General features: G+C 53.7%; 3 protein-coding genes across 3 annotated transcripts; 1 reads left to right on the top strand and 2 right to left on the bottom strand.

Moving 5' to 3' along the window:
- Positions 1 to 78: 78 nt before the first annotated feature.
- On the top strand, positions 79 to 3311 carry TTC31 (tetratricopeptide repeat domain 31). The gene is given in 7 exon segments (XM_040224893.1): positions 79 to 129; positions 402 to 448; positions 765 to 817; positions 900 to 990; positions 1087 to 1151; positions 1154 to 1200; positions 1690 to 3311. Coding segments are annotated over 7 exon segments (534 nt in total). The 3' UTR covers positions 1870 to 3311.
- Positions 3312 to 6309: 2998 nt separating this feature from the next.
- LBX2 (ladybird homeobox 2) lies at positions 6310 to 7977 on the bottom strand. The gene is made up of 2 exons (XM_040223908.1): positions 7773 to 7977; positions 6310 to 6695 (listed from the first exon to the last, which is right to left on the bottom strand). The coding sequence occupies exons 1-2, from the start codon at positions 7975 to 7977 to the stop codon at positions 6310 to 6312; spliced, it is 591 nt and encodes a 196-aa protein (XP_040079842.1).
- Positions 7978 to 13610: 5633 nt separating this feature from the next.
- PCGF1 (polycomb group ring finger 1) lies at positions 13611 to 15906 on the bottom strand. The gene is made up of 9 exons (XM_040223904.1): positions 15750 to 15906; positions 15226 to 15331; positions 14933 to 15085; positions 14709 to 14780; positions 14477 to 14582; positions 14271 to 14304; positions 14075 to 14161; positions 13856 to 13936; positions 13611 to 13753 (listed from the first exon to the last, which is right to left on the bottom strand). The coding sequence occupies exons 1-9, from the start codon at positions 15840 to 15842 to the stop codon at positions 13706 to 13708; spliced, it is 780 nt and encodes a 259-aa protein (XP_040079838.1). The 5' UTR covers positions 15843 to 15906; the 3' UTR covers positions 13611 to 13705.
- Between the last annotated feature and the right edge of the window lie 4416 nt (positions 15907 to 20322).

Here is a 20322-nt window from a genome sequence, read left to right as displayed (position 1 = left end):
TGGGACTGGAAAAGCAGGCAGCTCAAGGTGATCCCAACTCTAGCTATTCACCTTCCCTTCAGGCTGAGGCCATTACAGATGGCGATGGGAGCCCCCCGTCCAGCTCTGAGAACCCAGCTCAGGGACAGTGTAGCGAGGAAAAAGAAAGAGCCTCCTTCCTTCCCTTCATGGTCTCTGCCCGCCCTCTCCTCCCACTACTCTAGGACATACATCTCATCCCTGCCCTTCCTTAACTTTCTGCTCACAAGACTCACTGGATCTATCTGTTAATAGTGCCTTTGTGTTTCTGGCTTTCGGCAACGTTGGAGATTGACCCCTCAATGCCCACAGAGAAAAGGGACTAAGTCATTAGCCCCAAGGCAGAAGCCTGGGTCTCCAAGAAAAGATGAACCTGGAAGAAGGAAGCACTCCAAAAGAAGAGAGCCCTAGGCAGCGTCGTAAGGCAGAGGTGAGGAGGTGGGCAGAAGAACCTCAGCTAGAACCAGGGGAAGGGGTGCCAGAGGGCTTTGGGAAGAGAGGTGATCTAGTAAGGGTTGAGGGCAGTGACTAGTAGAAGGAGTTCTCTGGCTCCAAGGTTAAGAGACCAGGGAACAAGATCCATCACCGTCCCCCTGACCCAGGGTAGTTTCTGCTACAGGAAAGTAGGGCTGATTCGATCTTGCAGAACTGTCATGAGGACTCCAAGAGGTGCATGAAGCAAAGTGTTTGAACAAAGGAGAAGGATCTGGGAAGGCTGAGGCCTTGACTTTGCTTCCCATCCCTAGGTTATCTCCAGGACTGCTGGCAGCTGCCTTACAACAGAGCCAGGAGCTGGCAAGTGAGATTCCTTCTCTCTCCTTTCTCACCCATCCCTCCCTAGGATAGCCCCATCTGAACTTCCCACTCTCCCTTCTTCCCAGAGTTGGGTACCAGCTTTGCTGAAAATGGTTTCTACCACAAGGCCACGGTCCTCTTCACCCGAGTCTTGAAGTTCAACCCCCAGGACCACTAGTAGGTGGCGGGGGAGTGGGGGACCTCTGTGCTGAGCTATCAGGGCAAGGCTGGGTGCCAAGGGCCGAGACTTTTGCCCACTTTGTTTTTTATCAGGTTATTTGGAAATTGCTCATTCTGCAATGAACGGCTGGGTCAGCGGGTGTGAGCCCTGACTGATGTAGCCCCTGGGGCCTCTTCCGCCTGGGCAAGGCCTTGATGGGACTGCAGGTAATGGGTCTGAGGTTGGAAGCAGAGGAGGAATTTGGGTGGGATGGGGTGGGGATCAGGTGTACACTGACATTTTCTAGTTAAGGTACTACCAAAATGGCCTAGTGGTACTAGGAGCTGGAGCCAGTTTGAGAAAAGGCAAGTTTTAACATTCCTTGACTCCACTGACACCTCAACCTTCTGCTTTCTAATTCCTCTGGGACCAAAGCATTTTGAAGAGGCAGCGGTGTGTTCTGGAGACTCTGAGAGGCGGGTCCCAGCCTGACGCAGTCTGGGAGCTAACATTCCTGCCTCCTGCAAGTCACCCTGGTAAGGGGATCAGGCCCACTCTTACGCTGAGGGGGCAACAGAGGGAACTGGCTGAGTGTGCAGTAACAAGTGGTGCTACTTTCTGCCTCAGACAGATAAGGGGCGCAGGACGCATAGGATAAGGGGGACATGGGCAGCCCTGCCGGAAGGGGTCAGGTGCCCCTCCCTTTCCTTCCTCAGCAGTACCAGCGAAGAGGAATCTCTGGGCTGCCTCCGTCAACTGAATTTCTCCATCCATTTTTCCATGTTGAGCTGGGGCCTTTAAGCCTCTTCTCCTGCAGTTGCCCTGGAAGTACTGCCCCAAGGGCCCCTGGCCTTCTATCTCTACCCTTGCATTATCCCCAACCTGAGCCAGTCTGACTGGTCCTTCCCCCAGACTCAGAGCAGAAGACTCGGTCCTCTCCACCTCCAGGACTCCTCAGAGGGCTGGGGCATCCTGGAACTTGGGCCCCAGCATCTACCTCACACCAGATGAAGGAGAACCTGTCCCTGATAAGGCAGGGCTGTGTGTGCATCCCACAGGGATAAAGGACACGGTATAGTCACAGTTCACTGCACATTGTAAGATCTGTACTCTAAAACCATGGTTGGGAACAGCCCTGGCAGTCATACCTTTTGACACAGAGACCCTCTGATGAGAGAAAGGAGCCCTGCTTCCACTGAAATAGCCTTTCTTTGGTTCTTAAGCAGATGGCTTCTTCTGGGAGCAGTAAGGAAAAATAAAATCCCCCAAGGCTCAAGAAGGGATCTGTACAAAAATTCAGATTTTCAGACTATAACAGACCTGTCTGTAGAGGCATCTGAAGCTTGCTCTTGGTCTTGGGGAACTCACCAGCCAGAGCTCTGTGCTCAGGAATGGGGTCACAGTGATGAATAAGGCCTAAGTCTTGATCTGCAGCTTGATGGAAGCCCACTTCTTCCTAATCCCAGTTCTCACCCTGTTCTCTCCAGCATCAGTTCTCATGCCTTGCTTCCTGTCCACTCTTCTATGCATATTCTGACCTCTCCTTTGTCCAGTGGTTCTGATGCTCACCTCCTTCCACTGCTAGAAGATTCACCAAGGGTATGCATTTGGGAAGCCCCTTACCAGCTCCTTCCTGGAGCTGGCAGAATCCATACATCTCCATGTACCCCGCCTGCTGGCTCTCCCACTGATGCAGCCTCAGCAGATATGCAGGCTTTTGCTACTTTGGTCTTACTCTTTCTCCACTCCAGCGCTGGGCATTGTAACTAGCATTTCCCCCATGTGAATTTACTTAGTTTTTCTACCCAGGATCACTGCCCCTAAAAAAACTAAAATTCTCTAATTTCTCTATAAGAAACACGACCTCCTAGTTTTTCCTCTAAGATCTTGACAGCTCCTCCTGGCTGGTTCCTCCCTGGCTCTGCCTGGGACTCTCAGTTCATTAAAATGTGGATCTGCAGGCCTCCCAGTGTGCTTTTCTTTGGAGAACCATTTATCAGGATAAATGACTCTTGCTGCCCTATGGGTCTTACTCAACACCATTTGTACCTAGAGATTGGAGGAGCTGAGACACCTCCTTTGTTTAAGGCTTTCCCAAATTCTTTTGTTTACGGTTGCAGCCCTCTTAAATACTGTATGGCAGATTGCAGTCTGTCATTACAAGTTGCGTCACCTTGGGCAGATTTCTTAACACCTGTGCTTCAGTTTCCTCTTCTGTACAATGTGGGCTATCCCTACCTCACAGGGCTGCTATGAGGGCTGAAAGAGAAAGTGTGAGAAAATACCTACCAAAAGTCTGGGACATAGTGAGTGTTCAATAAACTGATTTTTAGCTGAAGTTGTCCTACATTTTCATGATTCCGACGCCAGAAAGAGAGGGGTGTGACTGAACTGCTGCTTATCTCACAGAGGGCCGGAGTTCGTGGGACTGAGGTTCTCAGGTTCCCTGTGCCAGTAGCATCAGTGTCTCCTGGGAACCTTTCACAAATGCAAATTCTCAGGCCCACCCTAGGCCTTCTGAATCAGAAACTAAGCGTAGGGCACAACAATTTATGTTTCCATAAGCCCTCCAGGTGATTCTGAGGCATCCTGACATTTGAAAGGTCTGCTCTAGGACCTGGGCTTCCCTGGTGGTTTAGTGGTAAAGCATCTGCCTGAAATGCAGGAGACATTTGATCCCTGGGATGGGAAGATCCCCTGGAGGAGGGCATGGCAACCTACTCGAGTACCCTTGCCTAGAGAATCCTATGGACAGAGGAGCCTGGTGGGCTACAGCCCATAGGACCACACAGAGTCAGACATGATTAAAGTGACTCAGCAGCCGCAGCAGCAGCTCTAGGACCTAACAGAGGAGACACCCATCCAGGAGGCTATTTTGGTGTTGCAGGTTTGAGTTTTGTTTATTCAAGGCTTGATTATAAGAGGTGGCAGCCCTGGGCTAGAATTTAGGAAGCCTTAAGTAGAGAAGGGTTCTAGCCTTTCAAAAGCAATGTCTCCTCCCCAGTACCTCTTAGACTGTCCTGGGCTTGAATCTTCCCCAAGAGCCATAGGACTCCTGACCCCTTGCCTCCACTTTATCCCACACTCACACTGCTAACTGGTAGGGTTCTGACCCAGTGCCTCAGCTCTGAGTCCCCAGGGCTGGAAAGCAGAATGGTTAGAATGACCGAACATCGTGGTTTTCCTGAGACTGAGGGATTTCCAAAGGTGTGGAAATTTCCGTGCAAAAAGTGGGAAAGTCCTGGGCAAACACGAATGAGTTGGTCACTCCAATGTAAAGGTTCCAGAGAGGCAGACTTTAGAAGAGCGTGAAGGGAATACAGAAGGGATCCTGAACAGGAACCAGGGGAGGTATGTGTGTGTTGTATATGTGTACTGAAGAGGCAACACAGGTGCAAAGAATACTTTTTGTACATGATAGATGACAGGTTCTTAGCTCTATACTAGTTAGAAGTCATTATCTGTTCCTGTCAATGATGGGGAAGCAGGAAGTTCCCTAACCATGAGGGGATGGCCAGCTCAGGGAAGACCTGCACTCCCTCCCCATCACAAGCGGGAGGATGATTAATTAGCAGCGTTAGAAATTATCTCAGGAAAGCCTGCTGGAGGAGGTGAGCTGGGCTTTCTACCCTGCAAGCAGCTACCTCAAGCTCCGCCTCAGAGCCTCAGAGTGTAGGATCAGTCCTCCCCACCATCCCGCGGCCACCACTACCATCCTGGTGGGGACGCTTTCCCACCAGCGCAAGGTGGGATGGAGGTCCCAGAAGCAGGGGTACGTCACCTCTCCCAGCGCTTATCACTTTGCCTGGGTCTCAGTGTAGGACTCTCCTGCAGAAAAGACGAAGGGTCCGGACGCTATTAACAAACGGCCTCAGGGTGAGGAAAGAGGAGAGGCAGGTGGGACGCTGTCACTCTGGCATCAGTCTGTTAGGTGCAAAGTCTGCCAGGCAGCGGCGGATCAAACCCCGAGTGGAGTTCTGGAACTAAGGCGGCCCCGGAAGTGAAGTGACGTGAAAGTCGCTTAGTTGTGTCCAGCTCTTTGAGACCCTATGGACTATACAGTCCATGGAATTCTCCAGGCCAGAATACTGGAGTGGGGTAGCCTTTCCCTTCCCTGGGGGATCTTCCCCACCCAGGAATAAAACCGGGGCCTCCCGCATTGCAGGCGGATTCTTTACCAGCTGAGCCACCAGGGAAGCCCAAGAATACTGGAGTTGGTAGCCTATTCCTTCGGCAGCAGATCTTCCCAACCCAGGAATCAAACCTGTGTCTGCTGCATTGCAGGCGGGTTCTTTACCAGCTGAGCTACCAGGGAAGCCCCAAGGCGGGGGCTAGAGGAGGGGTTGGCAGCTATCAGAGTCCAGTGCCCTTCCCCTCACCCAGCATTTCTGGAGCAGAAAGCTGACAAGCACCAGATCTGAAGGCTGGCTGGATGCCTGGGTCTACATCCTGACTTAGGGGTTCTTCTTTTGTAAAACGGACATAACCTTATCACCTACCTTATAGGGTTGCTATGAGAGTTAAAGGAAACATCAGATTTAAAGCGCTCGGCACAGTGCAAAGCATGGAATCTTCGCAATAATCAGGAGGTTTTGCTCCGGGCGCCAGGATTGAGGAGTGCTGTGGAAAAGGCAATGGCAACCCACTCCAGTACTCTTGCCTGGAAAATCCCATGGACGGAGGTGCCTGGTAGGCTGCAGTCCATGGGGTCGCTAGGAGTCGGACACGACTGAGCGACTTCACTTTCACTTTCATGCATTGGAGAAGGAAATGGCAACCCACTCCAGTGTTCTTGCCTGGAGAATCCCAGGGACAGGGGAGCCTGGTGGGCTGCCGTCTCTGGGGTCGCTCAGAGTCGGACACGACTGAAGCGACTTAGCAGCAGCAGCAGCAGCAGCGGAGAAGGCAATGGGAACCCACTCCAGTACTCTTGCCTGGAAAATCCCATGGACGGAGGAGCCTGGTAGGCTGCAGTCCATGGGGTCTCTAAGAGTCGGATACGACTGAGCGTCTTCACTTTCACTTTTCACTTTCATGCACTGGAGAAGGAAATGGCAACCCACTCCAGTATTCTTGCCTGGAGAATCCCAAGGACCGGGCAGCCTGGTGGGCTGCCGTCTCTGGGGTCGCGCAGAGTCGGACACGACTGAAGCGACTTAGCAGCAGCAGCAGCAGCAGCAAAGTCTGGACTTTATTCTCAACAATCGGGGAAGGTGGGCGTCTGGACTGTGAGCCGGAAGGGGAGCGGATCGACATGTTCCCTCCTACCCCGGAACCCAGACAGGGCGCGGGGGCGCGGAGGTCAGCGCCGCAGAGCCCTGGAGGCAGCTTTGCCTTCAGTCGTCCACCTGTATCTCCTCGTCAGAAAGGTGGAGCTCAGAGTCAGGTCGGGCGTGGCCAGGGCCGAGGCCTGGGGCGCCGTCCGGCAGCGCGAGGCGGCACTGGGCTTCTGGGGACAGCGAGCGCAGCGAGGCCAGGTCGGCGCGCATCTCCTCCACGTCGCGCTTGAGCTTGGCGCGCCGGTTCTGGAACCACGTGACGACCTGCGCGTTGGCCAAGCCGAGCCGAGCCGCCAGCCCGTCGCGCTCGGACGGCGCCAGGTACTTCTGGAAGACGAAGCGCCGCTCCAGCTCCAGCACCTGCTGCGCGGTGAATGCCGTGCGTGACTTCCGCCGTCTGCGGCCAGCCCGGCCGGAGCCCAGCGCGCCCGGGGCCGCGCGGCCTGCGGGGACAGGGTGGGGGTCAGCCTCCTAGCCTGGGGGAATCAGGCTTCGGTCCGCGAGGACGAGCGGGCGTGGGGTCAAGCCAGAGATGGGGGAGGTTTGGTGCGGAGCCAGAAGGCGAACCGGAGCCAGAGCCGCGGACCCTTCCCGAACTTTGCGAGGGGCGACGGTGGTGTTTCAGCCCGGGGGGGTGGGGCGCAAAGTGGAGCTGGCCTCCAGGGTACCCTTGGGAGGCAGAAGGATGAGGGCATCTCGCGGGGTCGGGGGACTAGGAGGAAGGCGGGACAAGCCAGAGGAGAAAGGGCGCGCCGTCTGGAGTACGGGGCGGGGACTCTGAGGCCTTCCGGAGCCCCTGCTGGAGCGGACTTGCAGGTCCAGGCCGGCACCAGTGGCGGGGGCCGACCGTGGTCAGAGTAGGGGCAGCCAGCTGGCCTGGTGAGTGTAACAGATCCCTGATCTTGCCCTGTTTTAAACTCGTGGGTGTCGGACACTCTCGGCTTATTCGTTTTGGATGACACATGCACTCCCTCCTCGAGCCCCAAATGGGGAGAGTGGGGTACAGAGGGCGGGGAAGAGCAGAGTCCAGAGTCCCGCGGCCCTTGCGGCTCTAGGGCCCCTCCGCTCCTTGAGCCCTCTCGAGAAGAGAGCGGCTTGGAGCGGAGCTTGGTCACCCGGCGAGGCCCAAGCTTCACCTCCCAGCACTTTCTGTGCGGTCCTAACCCTAGCTCGCTCATTTACAGCCTCCAGGCCAGGCCTTTTGTCTCCTCTCCGGCCTTTCTCTGTCGCGATTGCTCCTCCTACAGCGAACGGACCCAAGGGTCTCTCAGTTCTCGACAGTCTGGTCCTTTCCCTCCGGCGCTGGCGGCCTGCAGGAGCGGCAGCGGAGCCTGGGAACTAACGGCGGGGAGGGGAGGAGAGGAAGAGGCAAACCCCGGCACGTGGGCCGCGCGCAGGGTGCAGGTTAGGGTAGCGGCCAGGGTAGCGGCCAGGGTGAACGAAGGTTCGAGACCAGGAACCTGGAGGAGAGGAATGGGGAGAAGGCCAAGTCACAGTGTGCGACCTCGCCGGAGCTATACCTTCAGAGGGCTGCGGTGTGTGCCCGTCAAGTCCGCGGAAAGTTTTACTAGTCAGCTCCTCCAGCGCGCACAGCGGCGACGTGGGACCCTGGTTCGACTCTGGAGGCTGCGACACAGAGGGCCTTCGGGGAATCATGCACGGGCCTAGGATATCTGCGATGCTGAAGGATGTCCGGGGTGCCCGGGGCTCGGATCCTGAGCTCATGGCCAGCGGGGCTGTGGCGTCCAGCCGCCCGCCGCGCTCGAATCCGCAGCTGCCTGGGCCCCAGCGCGGCTCCCGATCTGGGCCCCCCGCCTCGGACCCGCCCTCCGCGCTGGGCCCGAGCCTCTGTGCCCCTCCTCCTGCGCCCCCACCCCCCACCCCCGGTCCGCGGCGGGTCTGGAGCTGGTAGACGTCCCGGCAGCGGTATTTCTACAGGGTGGGGAGGTGCGGAGAGAAACCGGCGGAACCACCCGCCAGGCCGGGCCGCAGGGCTACTCTGCGCTGCCAGACGCGGCCCAGTGCACACACGGGCTGGGCCCGTCCTGGGCGGCCCCCAGATTCTGTGTACCGCAGACTCCCCGCCTAGCCGCAGCTCTGGCTCGTAAAGTCGTCGGCAATAAAATCGCCTTCCCTGCCCCAACGGCTGGGGATTTGCGAAATTTCAAGGAGGAAGAGCAGAGCTGACAGTGGTAGGGGCCCCAGCCTCACCTAGTAAGAACCTCTGTCTCCTGACCTGGCCGCCTCGTCCCGCCCCACCCCTGCGGAACGCTCTTAAAGAGGTCCTGCGGCTGGAAGTTATTAGCGCGGCGCTGGGGGCTGGGGGAGTGGAGACTTGGAAGGACCGCCAGGCAGGGCGACTGTAAGCGGGGATTCTGGGGATGCCACGGGGAAGCAAGCACAGGTGAGTGGATTCTGCAGGCTCGCTGGCCGAATCCAAGGCCGTCCTGCCACGGCTCAGAGGCCCGAGGAGTCTAAACACACGGAGAACCGGCCGGAGATCTGGATCTCAGGAAAGAGAACACAGCAAACCAGAGCTGCCGATACTGCTCAGGAGGCCAGTAAAGACTGGCCTCCACTGAGGGCCTCCTGATTAGTCTTTCCATCTATCAGTCGAGCTGTCTGTCTTTGTTTTCCTATTAAGCTCCTAAAGTTGAAGTATGGGTCCTTCAGCCTGGAGAGGCCCAGAAACCTCCCAGCATCTGCAACAGTGGGAGCCACCCACTGCCCGGGAGCATCAGGGCCACTGGCTGTAGAAGAGTAACCTCAAGTGCAGACTTCATCTGCCCAACCAGATCTGGAGACAGAACCCCTACAAACCCAACTGCAAATTCTGAGACCGGGGATATTCTTTTCTATTTTATCCGAGTGCCGTCTTCCTTCTCTCCCACACTTATTCTAGTTCTGGGCTCCCACCACGTCCTTCCACTGTAGGAAGCAGGCAGCTCTGGGACAGCACTGCTCACCAGTGAAGGTTCAACAGGGCAAGGATTTTGTTCACAGGTCACATCACAGAGGCAGAGAAGCCCCACCACTCCTGAGGAACTCACCATTCCTAGGGAATGTGGGGTTTTCTTCAAACAGTGCCATGAAGTCCCTCCTGGTCACCTTCTCTGTAGACTTCCTCCCACCATTTGTGCAGTGATCCTCTGAGTCCACCTGTCTGCTCTGGGGCAAGTGGAGCCTGAAGATGGGGTGCACCAAACCGAGCTTGGGAGAGCCAAGACACCTGGATAAAGATTCCAAGGACAGGAAGGCACTTTGATAATGGGGGTCAGGGAACCTCATGTAACCTGAGGCATTGACCTAGTCCACATCCAGCAAAGGTGGAGAAACACAGGGTCTTCTTGATAGAGGACTCCCTCCAATGATACTCCCCATCCCCTAAGACACACCCAGATACTCACATAGTACCTTCATGGCAGCCCAAGCAATAAACTCAGCCCAGTGGGCCCACTGTTGGGTCAGAGAGCAGACAGTGGAAAGCTGAGAGGCCTCAGGACCTTGTTAACTGATTATTAATGGTGGCAGGTGGCAGAGAGGCAGGAGGCCTCAGCCCTCTGAACCATGCTGGTGGTTTCACTTAGTCTGCAACGAAAGAAGGTCTTTCTAGGGAGGCTGCAGGAAGTGCCTAGCTCGTGTCCTGCCACCAAAAAGACACTCATGCATCTTCCATGTAGCTTTTATGTCATCTCTTCTGCTCTTAGTTACTCTTGTGTGTTCTTGTGGAGCGCTCCTGAAGGGCCTTTGCTTTCCTCCCCTTCTGTCTCTCAACCTTTTCCAGGCTTACGGATGGGGTTGGACAATGGGCTTGGGCAATCCCCAGATGTAGGTGCGGGGGGAGGAGAGGGAAGGAGAGACTAGTCAAGGGAAGAGGTTGCTGACAGCAGAGCCCAGCTAAGGTCATCCCAGCAGCCGGGGATTTGTCCAGACAATTGTGGGGCCTCAGGAGGGGACGTTTCCCAGCAAAGCCCCTGGAACCTGAGCTGGGGAGAAACCAGATCCTCTGAGGGGTGTAGGAGGAGGGGGAATGATTAATGAGGGAGATTAAGAGATTAAACCTGGGTTGAGGAGGGGGTGTTCAGCTGTCTCCTAGGCTCCCCCCAAGCCCAGCTTGACAGTGGTGCTGTGCTCCAGTACGCCTCTCCCTGCTGTGCCGCCCACCCCCAGGGCCCAAGCCTCTCTGCCCTGGGTCCTTCTCAGAAGGACTTGAGCCTACATTTCTGCCTGCCACTCCCCTTCTTCGATGGATTCTCCCCATTGTCTCTTCAGAGGACATCTGGGGGTCCTCTGGTCCCTCACCTGGTAGAGATCCCCTCTTTCTCACTTTCTCTTCAGAAGACACCTCCATTCCCACTTAAGGATGCCTTCTCTCACACACACACCACCTTCTTTCAGAATCCCCTTTCCCCATCACCCCCATCGTATTTCTCTTTCCCTGACACTGCATCTCTGACTCGTCTTTGTCCACTTCAGCCTCTCATCTTGCAGATGCCTCTACCCAGGCCTACTCCAGATGTACCCCTCTTTTTGACATCCATAAGTGAAAGTGAAGTCGCTCAGTCCTGTCCAACTCTTTGCGACCCCGTGGACTGCAGCCTACCAGGCTCCTCCGTCCATGGGATTCTCCAGGCAAGAATAGTGGAGTGGGTTGCCATTTCCTTCTCCATATCGGTTCAATAAATGGCCTTCAGGCCCCTGGATTTCCCACCGCACACACTTCTCTGAGTTCTGTGAGTGAGGGAAGGGGGGACGGGGATCCTCAGAATAACCTCCTGGGGGTGGTGGATGACCGAGGAGGACAGCCCCAAGAGGTGTGCTTCTCCCCACCATCCCCCCATCTTAGAAAAAACCTGTTAACCAGGGCGAGAGGGCCATGGGTGTTCAAGTGAAGAAACTCCAGACGGAAGAGCGGGGGCCGGAAGTCCTTCCATCTCACACACCTCTAGGATGGTTTTCTCTTTCAGAAAACGTTCATGCAGAGTGACCTGATTAAGACATAAATCTTCGTTTCCTTACTTCCAGGACCCTGGGTCTGTGCGTTCTTTAGGCCCTTTACACTGCCTCACAAAATGTTCTGTGCAATTGCTGCTGGCTCAGGGGGTCTGCAGGCTGGGGTGGGGGAGCAGTGGGATGCTCACCACCCCCACCCCACCCGACACTGGCGTACCCCTTGAGGCTCCTTGTTCCAGGGAAGTCCCTTTTCCCTGTCTCCTCCCCGTCGCTCACCTCCAAGTCCTGGGAGGGACCAGCCTGAGAGGGACCTGTCCTCCTCCGCGCCAAAGGGGAGAGCAAGTCTCAGTGCCCAGGTGAATGTGGACCACAAAAAGAGCTTGGTGAGAAAGGGCATCAGGAGCATGGGCAAGCGTGGCCCTGCAGGTGAGGACTGACATTTCCAACCTGGCACCCCGTGAGGCGCGGGGCACCTGGGAGCGGGCTGGGGCAGCCCTGCAGCTGCTTCTCGGAGCAGGCATGTGCGTTCTAGGCCACTGAACCCAAGAGCACTTGCGGGCTTGACTTGCCCACCCTGGCACAGACAGAGACCCAAGTGACTCCAAGGGGCAGGATCTGTGTGGGGCAGGCTGGGGAGGGAAGTAATGGACCCATAGCTAGAGAATGGCGCGGTACCTGCAGATGGCCGGCATCAGCCGGCTGCCACTGCTGCTGACAAAAAGAAGGCTCTGCTGAGCTGGGGGTCAGGTGGGGAGCCATGCCACCCCAGATCCAGGCCTGAGCACCTTCTGGGGCTTCTTGGCTGCAAGTCATGTGTCATCAAAGGCCTCATCCTAAGGCTTGGTCCTCAGGTCTCCCCGAGTTATCTTCTGACTGAGCCTGCTAGACATCAAGCTGCCGCCAAGCCCCAACTGGACCACTGTGCCAGAAAAAGTCCCCAGGGGTATTTCCACTCTCCTTACCTCCAACACCCCACCCCATCTGCCTTGGAAATGCCATTTCACACACAAATGCCTTGAGAACAATCTGAGTACTGTGGCTTGAGTGGGCCTGGGAATACCCAGAGCTTAAATTCAGGGAGAAGGGAATAGGGAACCCTGGGATAGATATAATTAATCAAAATCCTCAAGATATGTGCTGGTGTCGAGGCAGGCCAGACACTGGAAGAAGGCCTGATTCTGATTGAGGAAAGGTTTTCTGGAAGAGGTGAATTTATACTTTCAAGAACAGCTTGGGGCAGGGAATGGGGGATACAAATCAGGCATGAGGCCTGAAGCGTGGGAGGTTCAGGGATCCTGCATATGGTACCAGGAGGGAATTGTGCCTGGGCAGTGTCCACCCTGGGCCCTGTTGCCTGCCCAGTTCGTACCAGGGCTCTGCCTTGCCGTCTGCAGTCTCTCCACACAGGCCTTTCGGCCCACAGGCTTCATCCATGGGGAGCAAAGCCCGGCCTACTGTGTCCTGGGAGAGGGCTCAGGGTTTTTGCCCCCGGAGCCTCTGGCTCCTCTGGCCAGTTAAGTGTTTTTCACTGTCCCCTTTCCCGAGTCCTCTGCCACCCAGTCTCCATCCAGGGAAGCTCAGGCACCTTCAGCCCTTACAAGCTACGCTCAGTGACCCCCTTGAACTCGTACTGTTGGACTTTGGCCATCGCCAGATTTAGGCTTTAATATCAGGTTCTGGCAACATCTATGCTGCCTGCACCATTCAGCTTGTCCCAGATTCCACAGCAGCCCATTAGCTTCTTACAGGAGGAATGCCTTGCTTTGGCCTCCAGTTCCCTCTTTTGTTACTGTCTGGCTCAAACCGACAAGGAATGATTGCTAAACTACTCAAGAGAGTTCTCACCCTGCTGCTTCCCTCTTGTTCCTAAAAGGTGCCCTTTCTGGGAACCAGTTCCCTTCTCTCAACCACCCTCTCCACACCCTGGCTTCACCTAGCCCAGGCACCTGAACCTCACATGGACAGTCAGGTTTCCAACTGTGACGATCCCCAATGTGTTCTTGCATCCCAATTTTTTAAAGGCTCCTCCCATGGTGCAATTCTTTGTATTTTCTTCAATCCTGCAGTGGCCACTGTCAGACCCTAGCCCCATTCTCACCACTACTGAATTAGGACACCTGATGCACTCAGGTCTGCTTTACACGTGGTAACGTTCAAGGACAGCGAGAACGCCCCTTCCCTTCACCAAGAGAGGAAGGTATGAGTGACCTGGTTCACTCGGCTCACTTTCTGAGTTTTACATATGTAAGGTTCTCTACGGCTGTCCTTTGGTAACTCACTGAAGGAACACCAACATAGAAAGGCCCTCCTTTTTGATGTAACTCAAGAAGACTTCTCAACAGGGAAGCAGGACACAGGACAAAGCAGGAGTGTGTGGCAGAACGAAAAAGGGCAAGGAGAGATGCTTTTTCAAGTTTTTATTTCAAAAAATAAAGCCCAAGTTAATTTCACATAAATATCTGGGGAGGGGAGGGGACAAGGATGGGTGGGGGCTTGGCCCCTACCTCCTCTTCTCTTTCACACTGTATTGCAAAAGCAAAGGGGATGGCTAAGGAAAAAACAAGGGGAAGAAGTAGTCAGTGGGAATGTTCTTACCCAGAAGGGCCCCCAGCCCACCTCTGCCCTGGGGACCGCCTTGGCACTGCCTTACTTTGCCGAACCAGTGGGACAGCCATATCTGCTTCATGGTCATGTGATCAGGGAGAACTTCATTGTCAAAAAGAAGCTGCACCTAGGAAGGAGACAGGGGCAAAGTTTCAGAAACTATCCTCTTGCCCAGGTCAAGAACTACCCAAGTCTACCACTGGCTCTGTTCCTCCTTTCTTATCCCTTTCCGCCCCCTCAAAAAAATCTACATGGGAATACTCACATGCTGGGGATTTAGCATCAAGCGATGACACAGGACCCTCCGGAGATGACGAACTTCAGCTCTAACAGAACACCGGACATATTTGTTCTGGGGGTTGGTGGGGGGCGGGAGGGACAGGAAGAAGATAAGATGTGTGAGGGAAGGGTCATGGAGTGCTGAGTCTCCTTAGAGGGGCCCTCCCCTCAGCCCCTCTTACCTGCAGGATGCTTTTATTCTTGTCTTTGCCAGAACTGGGGGGAAACAGACACAGGTTAGGGAGCCTGGCTTTTCCCCTGCCCCCCACCCAGAACTAGGATATACGCTCTGGAATGGAAGACACTCCCTGACTGCTCGCCTTCTCCCTGGGCCCCTCCCTGGCTCTGGGTCATTGTCACTTCACATAGCCCATGACCTATCCTTCACCTCAGCCGCTCCAGGCATAGGCTCAGCTGCTCATCATAGCGATAGTAGTGGGCTTTTGAGTGGTCGAAGCTGCTGAAGGGGAGGCCAAGGTTGCTCAGGGCTGGCTCTGAGAAAGACAGAGTAACAAGGAAAGTGGCACATGTTCCACACTCCATTTTCCCCAGGGGGCAAATCTAGGCAGGAGGAATGCTCTGGGGGCTTTAACTTACCCTCCTGCTACCAAGCAACATACCTTCCCCACTGGGCTGGGTGACCCGGTCTAAGCCTCGGGACTGGTAGAATTCTCGGATTCGTTTCTCTTCACCTAGAAGAGGGTAGTATGGGAAGTAAAATATAAGCCCTCTCTCATTCTTTGTTCCTCGAGCTGTCAACCTCTTTACCAAAGCCCTTGCCACCTCAAGCTGCCCCCCAGCAACAGTGCTCTAGAGGCCCCTCAAAGTCCAGTTGGTTACTCACTGTCTTGCAAGCCTGGCACTAGCTTGTACACGATGTCCTGCATGACCCGGTCCAGTTTGAGGTTGAGCAGTGGTTGTGTTTCATGGATCTTGATGTTACACATGGGGCAGTACTTGCTGGTTTGGAGGTACTTCACAATACAACTCTTGCAGACTGCCAGAAGAGAAACGCAGACTCTCAAGCCCTCTGGAAACTGGGTTTATGGGTTGGCTGGGTTTCCTGGGTGGTTAGGGCAAGCAGCCTAGAGGCTGATATAGGGCTTGGAAGCAGCAGCCAGGGTTCTGGGCACTCACACGTATGAAGACACTCTGTTATGGTGGTGGCATCCACGAAGTAGCCTGCGCACAGGCAGCAGACGATGTGCTCGTTCAAGTCTTTGATCTTTACTCGTACTTCCTCCTGCGGACACACCCTCCGTCAACGATCATTTCCCCAACCCCAACCCGTGTGCCTTCACGATCTGGAAGTCGCCACTCAGAGCCCACCGCCAACTCTGCACCCAGCGCCGCCAGCTGATTAGCTCCCAGGGGGTTGACACTCCCCCTCCGCCCAGCAGAGGGCTCCGTGCACAGCAGGGGTTCTCTCTAGCCTGACTCACCCGACCTTCCTTTCCCAGGGGAGCCTACAAAACGTCAGCGGCGCAATGCGCAGGCGTCCTAGCCCAGAGTTTGGCAACCCAATCGCAATCGCGCAGGCGCACTGGGCACCCTGTCTCTGCGCAGGCGCACTGGGCGCCCAGCCAGCCACCGCCCGTCCTCTAGCCGGCCCCAGTTCTCACTGCTAGCCGATCGCAGTGGTAACCTTGCCGCCCCTTCACCTCGTTCCGTAGTGGGTCCATCTTGTACACTGACTGGAGCTGGTTCCGAAGCCTCATCGCGATCGCAATCTGGCCCCCCTGAGGAGACGCCATCTTAAAGGCTGATCTCGGCCTGCTACTTCCGGTGCCGCCTGCGGGGCGGGACTTGTCGCCCCGCAACGAAGGCTTAGGTCTTTTCGGATTCGCTGACCCTCTGTAAGGCCCCGCCCATGTCCCTTCTCCCCGTGTGCTCACCTGAGCCCCCGGCCCCTCCCCCTCCTCAATCTGTAATTAGGGAGTCCAGGGGGTTCGTGGGAAGGGGTCCTGTCTCCTCGACATCCTGTAGTAATCGTCATAGTAGACCCTACGTGATCTCGGAACTGACTTTGGAGCCTGCAAAAGACTGCCGCCTTCTATCCCAAAGGCCCGGCGGTCTCCGCCCGCCACCACTCAGGGTTGTCGATCTCCTGTGGCGACGTCCCTGATAAAAGAAACCCCTGCGGGTCCCCTGCTTGTGTCCTACTACGCGCCCGCATTACGGAGCTTCATCCCGATGGCAGGCCTTGTCCCCCCTCCACAACGGAGGTTTCTTGGAGCTCTGCGGAATCTCGTAGAGGGTGGCGGGGAAGGAGGGACCCCAGGGACTTGGTAGTGATCCTGCCCACCCCCATCGCTCCCTCCTGCCGCCGAGGTTGGGGGGGCAGGCCCTGCTTAATGATGATGATTCAATCATCGGCGCCTGCGGAGGCCTGGGACAGACTAATGCAGAGCAGATGCCCAAGGAGGAGGGGAGGACGGCCGGGACACTACTACACATGGACACGCTGAGGCAGCGAGCTCCCGCGATGGCATAGACCCAGTCCCGCACTTGGGGAGGATGCAGGGGCACTGGACCTGGTACACCGACGTCCCTAGGTACTTTCTAAAAAGTGGGATTCAAAATCCATCGAAAACAAGGATGAGATTACTGTGGAGTATTACATCAAGTACAGTTGGAGAAACAAGAAGCGACCAGCGGAGACGGGGAAAAACTTTCTGGAGGAAGTGGGTCTTTGTGTGGGCACCATTAGAGATTGGGAGTAGGGGAAAGAAGTGTGGTGGAAATAGAAAAGAAAGGCACAGTGGAGAGGGACCTGAAAGAGGATAAGGTGTACATTTGAGAGCAATGATAGAGAAGAATGAGAAGCAGCAGAACCTTATGGAGTTGGGACTTCTGGGCAATAGGGGAAAAAAAACTTTTCTGAAGAAAGGGGGTTATCCGATGAAAGAAACATATTCATTTATCTTCAGAGTGGATTAGAGGCAAGGAGTTATAAGTGATTTTTAAAAATAACTACTCGCTATAGCCACTGCTTACTTCCCTGTTCCAAGATGCCATTATCTCCTCTGGGTGACTGCAGTGGCTTCTTGCCTGCTTTCTTGCTTCTACTTTTACCCTCTTTAGCCTAGTCTAAACATAGCAGCTCACAGTGATTCTGGTAAAACATGAATCAAAAGGATACATAGAAATGTTTTTTGAGTTGACAGATGCTTATTACCTGGATTGTGTTGGTAGTTTCATGGGTGTACACATATATCAGTGTATCAAATTGCACATTTTATGTACAGCTTATTGTATGTTAGTTTTGTCTTGAAGTTGTTTAAAATGTAAAAATCAGGTGTTTTTTCTGTTTAAAACAATCCATTTTCCAATTAGAATAAAAGCCTTCAAGACTGCGTGGTCTCTCAGTCTCTCAGTCTCTCCAGACACACAGGACCTCCCACTGTTTGTTCCACAGGTACACCAGTATATACTCTCATTGTGTCCCCAGCTTGAAATGCTCAGATATCCAAATGGCCCTTTTCTTCCTTCAGGTCTTTACTCCATGAGGCCTTCTGTGATCAATCGAGATAAATCATCATCTCCTACTCTTATACTTTTCCCCCCTTCCTTGCTTTATTTTTCTTCTTAGCATTTCTGAGTATATGGTATACATTTTCTTTTTCAACCGCCTCCCCCACTGGAATGTAAACTGTTCAGTGGTAGGACTTTTGTTGTTGGAGAAGGCAATGGCACTCCACTCCAGTACTCTTGCCTGGAAAATCCCATGGACAGAGGAGCCTGGTAGGCTACAGTTCATGGGGTCACAAAGAGGGACACGACTGAGTGACTTCACTTTCACTTACAACTATATTTCCAGTGCCAGGCACACAGTAGCTAGTACGTAGTACCAAGCACATAGTACCTTCAATCAAAATGTTGTGGACGAACACATGAATATGGGAGGTGGTGATGATGGCCTATATTAAGCTTTTTTTAAGAATATATCTTTACTGTGCTGCGTCTTCATTGCTGCACAGGCTTTTCTGTAGTTGTGAGTGGGGCTGCTCTCCTAGTTGCAGGGTGTGGTGGCTTCTCTTGTTGCAGGAGATGGGCTCTAAGGCATGCACAGGCTCTGCAGTTGTGGGTCCTGGACCCTCCAGCACAGGCTCAATAGTAGTGGCACGCAGGCTTAGCTAGAGAGTGGCTCCGGAGTGTGGGGTCTTCCTGAACCAGAGATTGAACCCGTGTCTCCTGCAACGGCAGGCAGATTCTTTACCACTGAGCCACCAGGGAAGCCTGGCCTATATTAGGGTTTTATCTGTGGAAATGGAAAGGAAGGGCTGTGCATGAAACATTTCAAAGAATAATAGGAGGAAGTGAATAAGGAGCTTCGGGGGAAGCATTTCCTCCAGCTTGTTGGCCTAAGGTGGCTAGAGCAAAAGCAGGTAGAGCTGGCCAGAAGACTAGAATGGTGGGATGGAACACAGCAAGGGTCTCAACCAGGGACTGAGGTCACAGAGTTTTCTGAGTAGATGTATTAGATGGAACTATTGGAAAGGATGAAAACTGAGCAGATGTAGATATGGGTAAAGCTGAAGTCTGAGCTCTGAATGCTCACAGTCTTCAGTGGAAGAAGAAAAGTCAGTGGAGGAAAAAGATAAGCAGCAACTGTGAATGTCCAAAGATGTAGAATAATACAATATTATGGAAGCCAAAAGAAGGGATATTTCAAGAAAGAGTTGATGGTCAACAAAGTAAAACATGTCAGAGAAGTATTGGATAATAATAGACACTGGATACTGGATATCTCTGAGATAGGGTCCATGTAGTGAAGCTAATTTACAGTGGATTAAAAGAATAAATACTAAGGAAATGGAGGCAATGGATATGGGCAGTAAAAAAGAAAAAGAAACATAATTTCTCTTGAAGAGTTGGGCAAAAACTTTGTCCAGACAGTAGAGACCTAAGACAGTCGGCAGTAGGAGGGACTAAGTTGATAAGAAAACTGATGATATAGGAGTGGGGACCACCTCAACCATGGAATACTGCACCAACAGCAGGATGGAAGAGAAGATGCAGGAAAACAGGCTAGGAGTGTGGCCTCTCCCTGTGAAGCTGCAGGTTTAAAGAGTTGGGCAGCCACATGCATGTGAAATATGGTGAGATGGATCCAAGGAAGTCTGTATGAGAGGTGGGGGTGCTGACTCCAGAGCCTCTCTTCAACATAAAGCAATAGAACCATGCTTTTCATAGAGTCAGGGAATCAGCAAGGTAGAGGCAAACTGAGAAACTCCTAGGACTGTGGCTGACAGAACTGGATGCCTTTTGTCCCTGAAGCAGAGCACTGAAATATTTTTTTTTAATTCCCAGAATATGTATATATATATATATATATATATATATATATATATATACTACCAGGTTTGTGCCCATTCTCCTCTAAGGATAAGTTGGGCAAGCTCTGGGTGGCAGAGCCATCTGTGCTGACCTCAAAAGGCAGGATGTAGAATAAGGAGGTATAAAGGTCTGCACGATGCTACGTTTTTCACTTGTATTGATTTATTCAAGGATTTTATTCAGCTTGATTGGAGACACACTAGTGCCCACTCTCTCCTCCTAGAGGCCCACCTGTGGAGTGGCAAAAGAAAGTGAAAGACGCACAGTCATGTCCAACTCTTTGCATGGAACTCTCCAGGCAAGAATACTGGAGTGGGTAAACTTTCTCTTCTCCAGGGGATCTTTCCAACCCAGGGATCTAACCCAGGTCTCCTGCGTTGCAAGCAGACTGTTTACCAGCTGAGCCACAAGGGAAGCCCCGAAGGGAGTGGGGAAAGGGACTGACAAATTCTTAACCTGCCAGCCAGTCCTCTTCAGAGTTATTTAATCCACTGTCTCCCCAGGCTCTTTGTTCTCATCCAGGGGAATCCAGCCCATGCTATCTCTGAAGGGTTTGCCTGGACACCAGAGATTTCATGCTCTCTAGTAGCCCAAGCCCTTAACTGCTGAGAAAAGATGCTTGGAGTTCTGTGAAGGCTTAGGGAAGGTGATATTATCTGTCTTCTTCACCAAAACAAAAACAGCTACCAATGGGCAGTACCTCCCCACCCCCAACCCTTTCAGAAGATTGTTGGCAGGGTGGGGGGAGTGCTGGATAAGTGGGTGATGAAGGTGGACAAGTCTGGGGGAGGATGTCTCATGTTATTAATGCCCACTGCCTCCCTGCCCCATGGTTCCCTGCCTCAGCCTTCACCTTGAGCCTTCTGAGAACACTGAGGTTTTGTGTGGGGAGAA

The sequence above is a fragment of the Oryx dammah genome, unplaced genomic scaffold (assembly GCF_014754425.2).
Source record: "Oryx dammah isolate SB20612 unplaced genomic scaffold, SCBI_Odam_1.1 HiC_scaffold_25, whole genome shotgun sequence".
Classification (NCBI taxonomy): Eukaryota; Metazoa; Chordata; class Mammalia; order Artiodactyla; family Bovidae; genus Oryx; species Oryx dammah.
Note: the sequence above shows the minus strand (reverse complement) of the source record. Positions and strands in the feature narration are given on the sequence as shown.

Excerpts from the sequence above, each read along its gene's own strand:
- LBX2 (XM_040223908.1), bottom strand. The coding sequence starts at position 7,977 with ATGAGCTCAGGATCCGAGCCCCGGGCACCCCGGACATCCTTCAGCATC. Across the intron at positions 6,696-7,772 it reads CACACCGCAGCCCTCTGAAG|GCCGCGCGGCCCCGGGCGCG; the intron begins GTATAGCTCCGG and ends CTGTCCCCGCAG.
- PCGF1 (XM_040223904.1), bottom strand. The coding sequence starts at position 15,842 with ATGGCGTCTCCTCAGGGGGGCCAGATTGCGATCGCGATGAGGCTTCGG. Across the intron at positions 15,086-15,225 it reads AACAGAGTGTCTTCATACGT|TCTGCAAGAGTTGTATTGTG; the intron begins GTGAGTGCCCAG and ends CTCTTCTGGCAG. Across the intron at positions 13,937-14,074 it reads TGATGCTAAATCCCCAGCAT|GTGCAGCTTCTTTTTGACAA; the intron begins GTGAGTATTCCC and ends TCTCCTTCCTAG.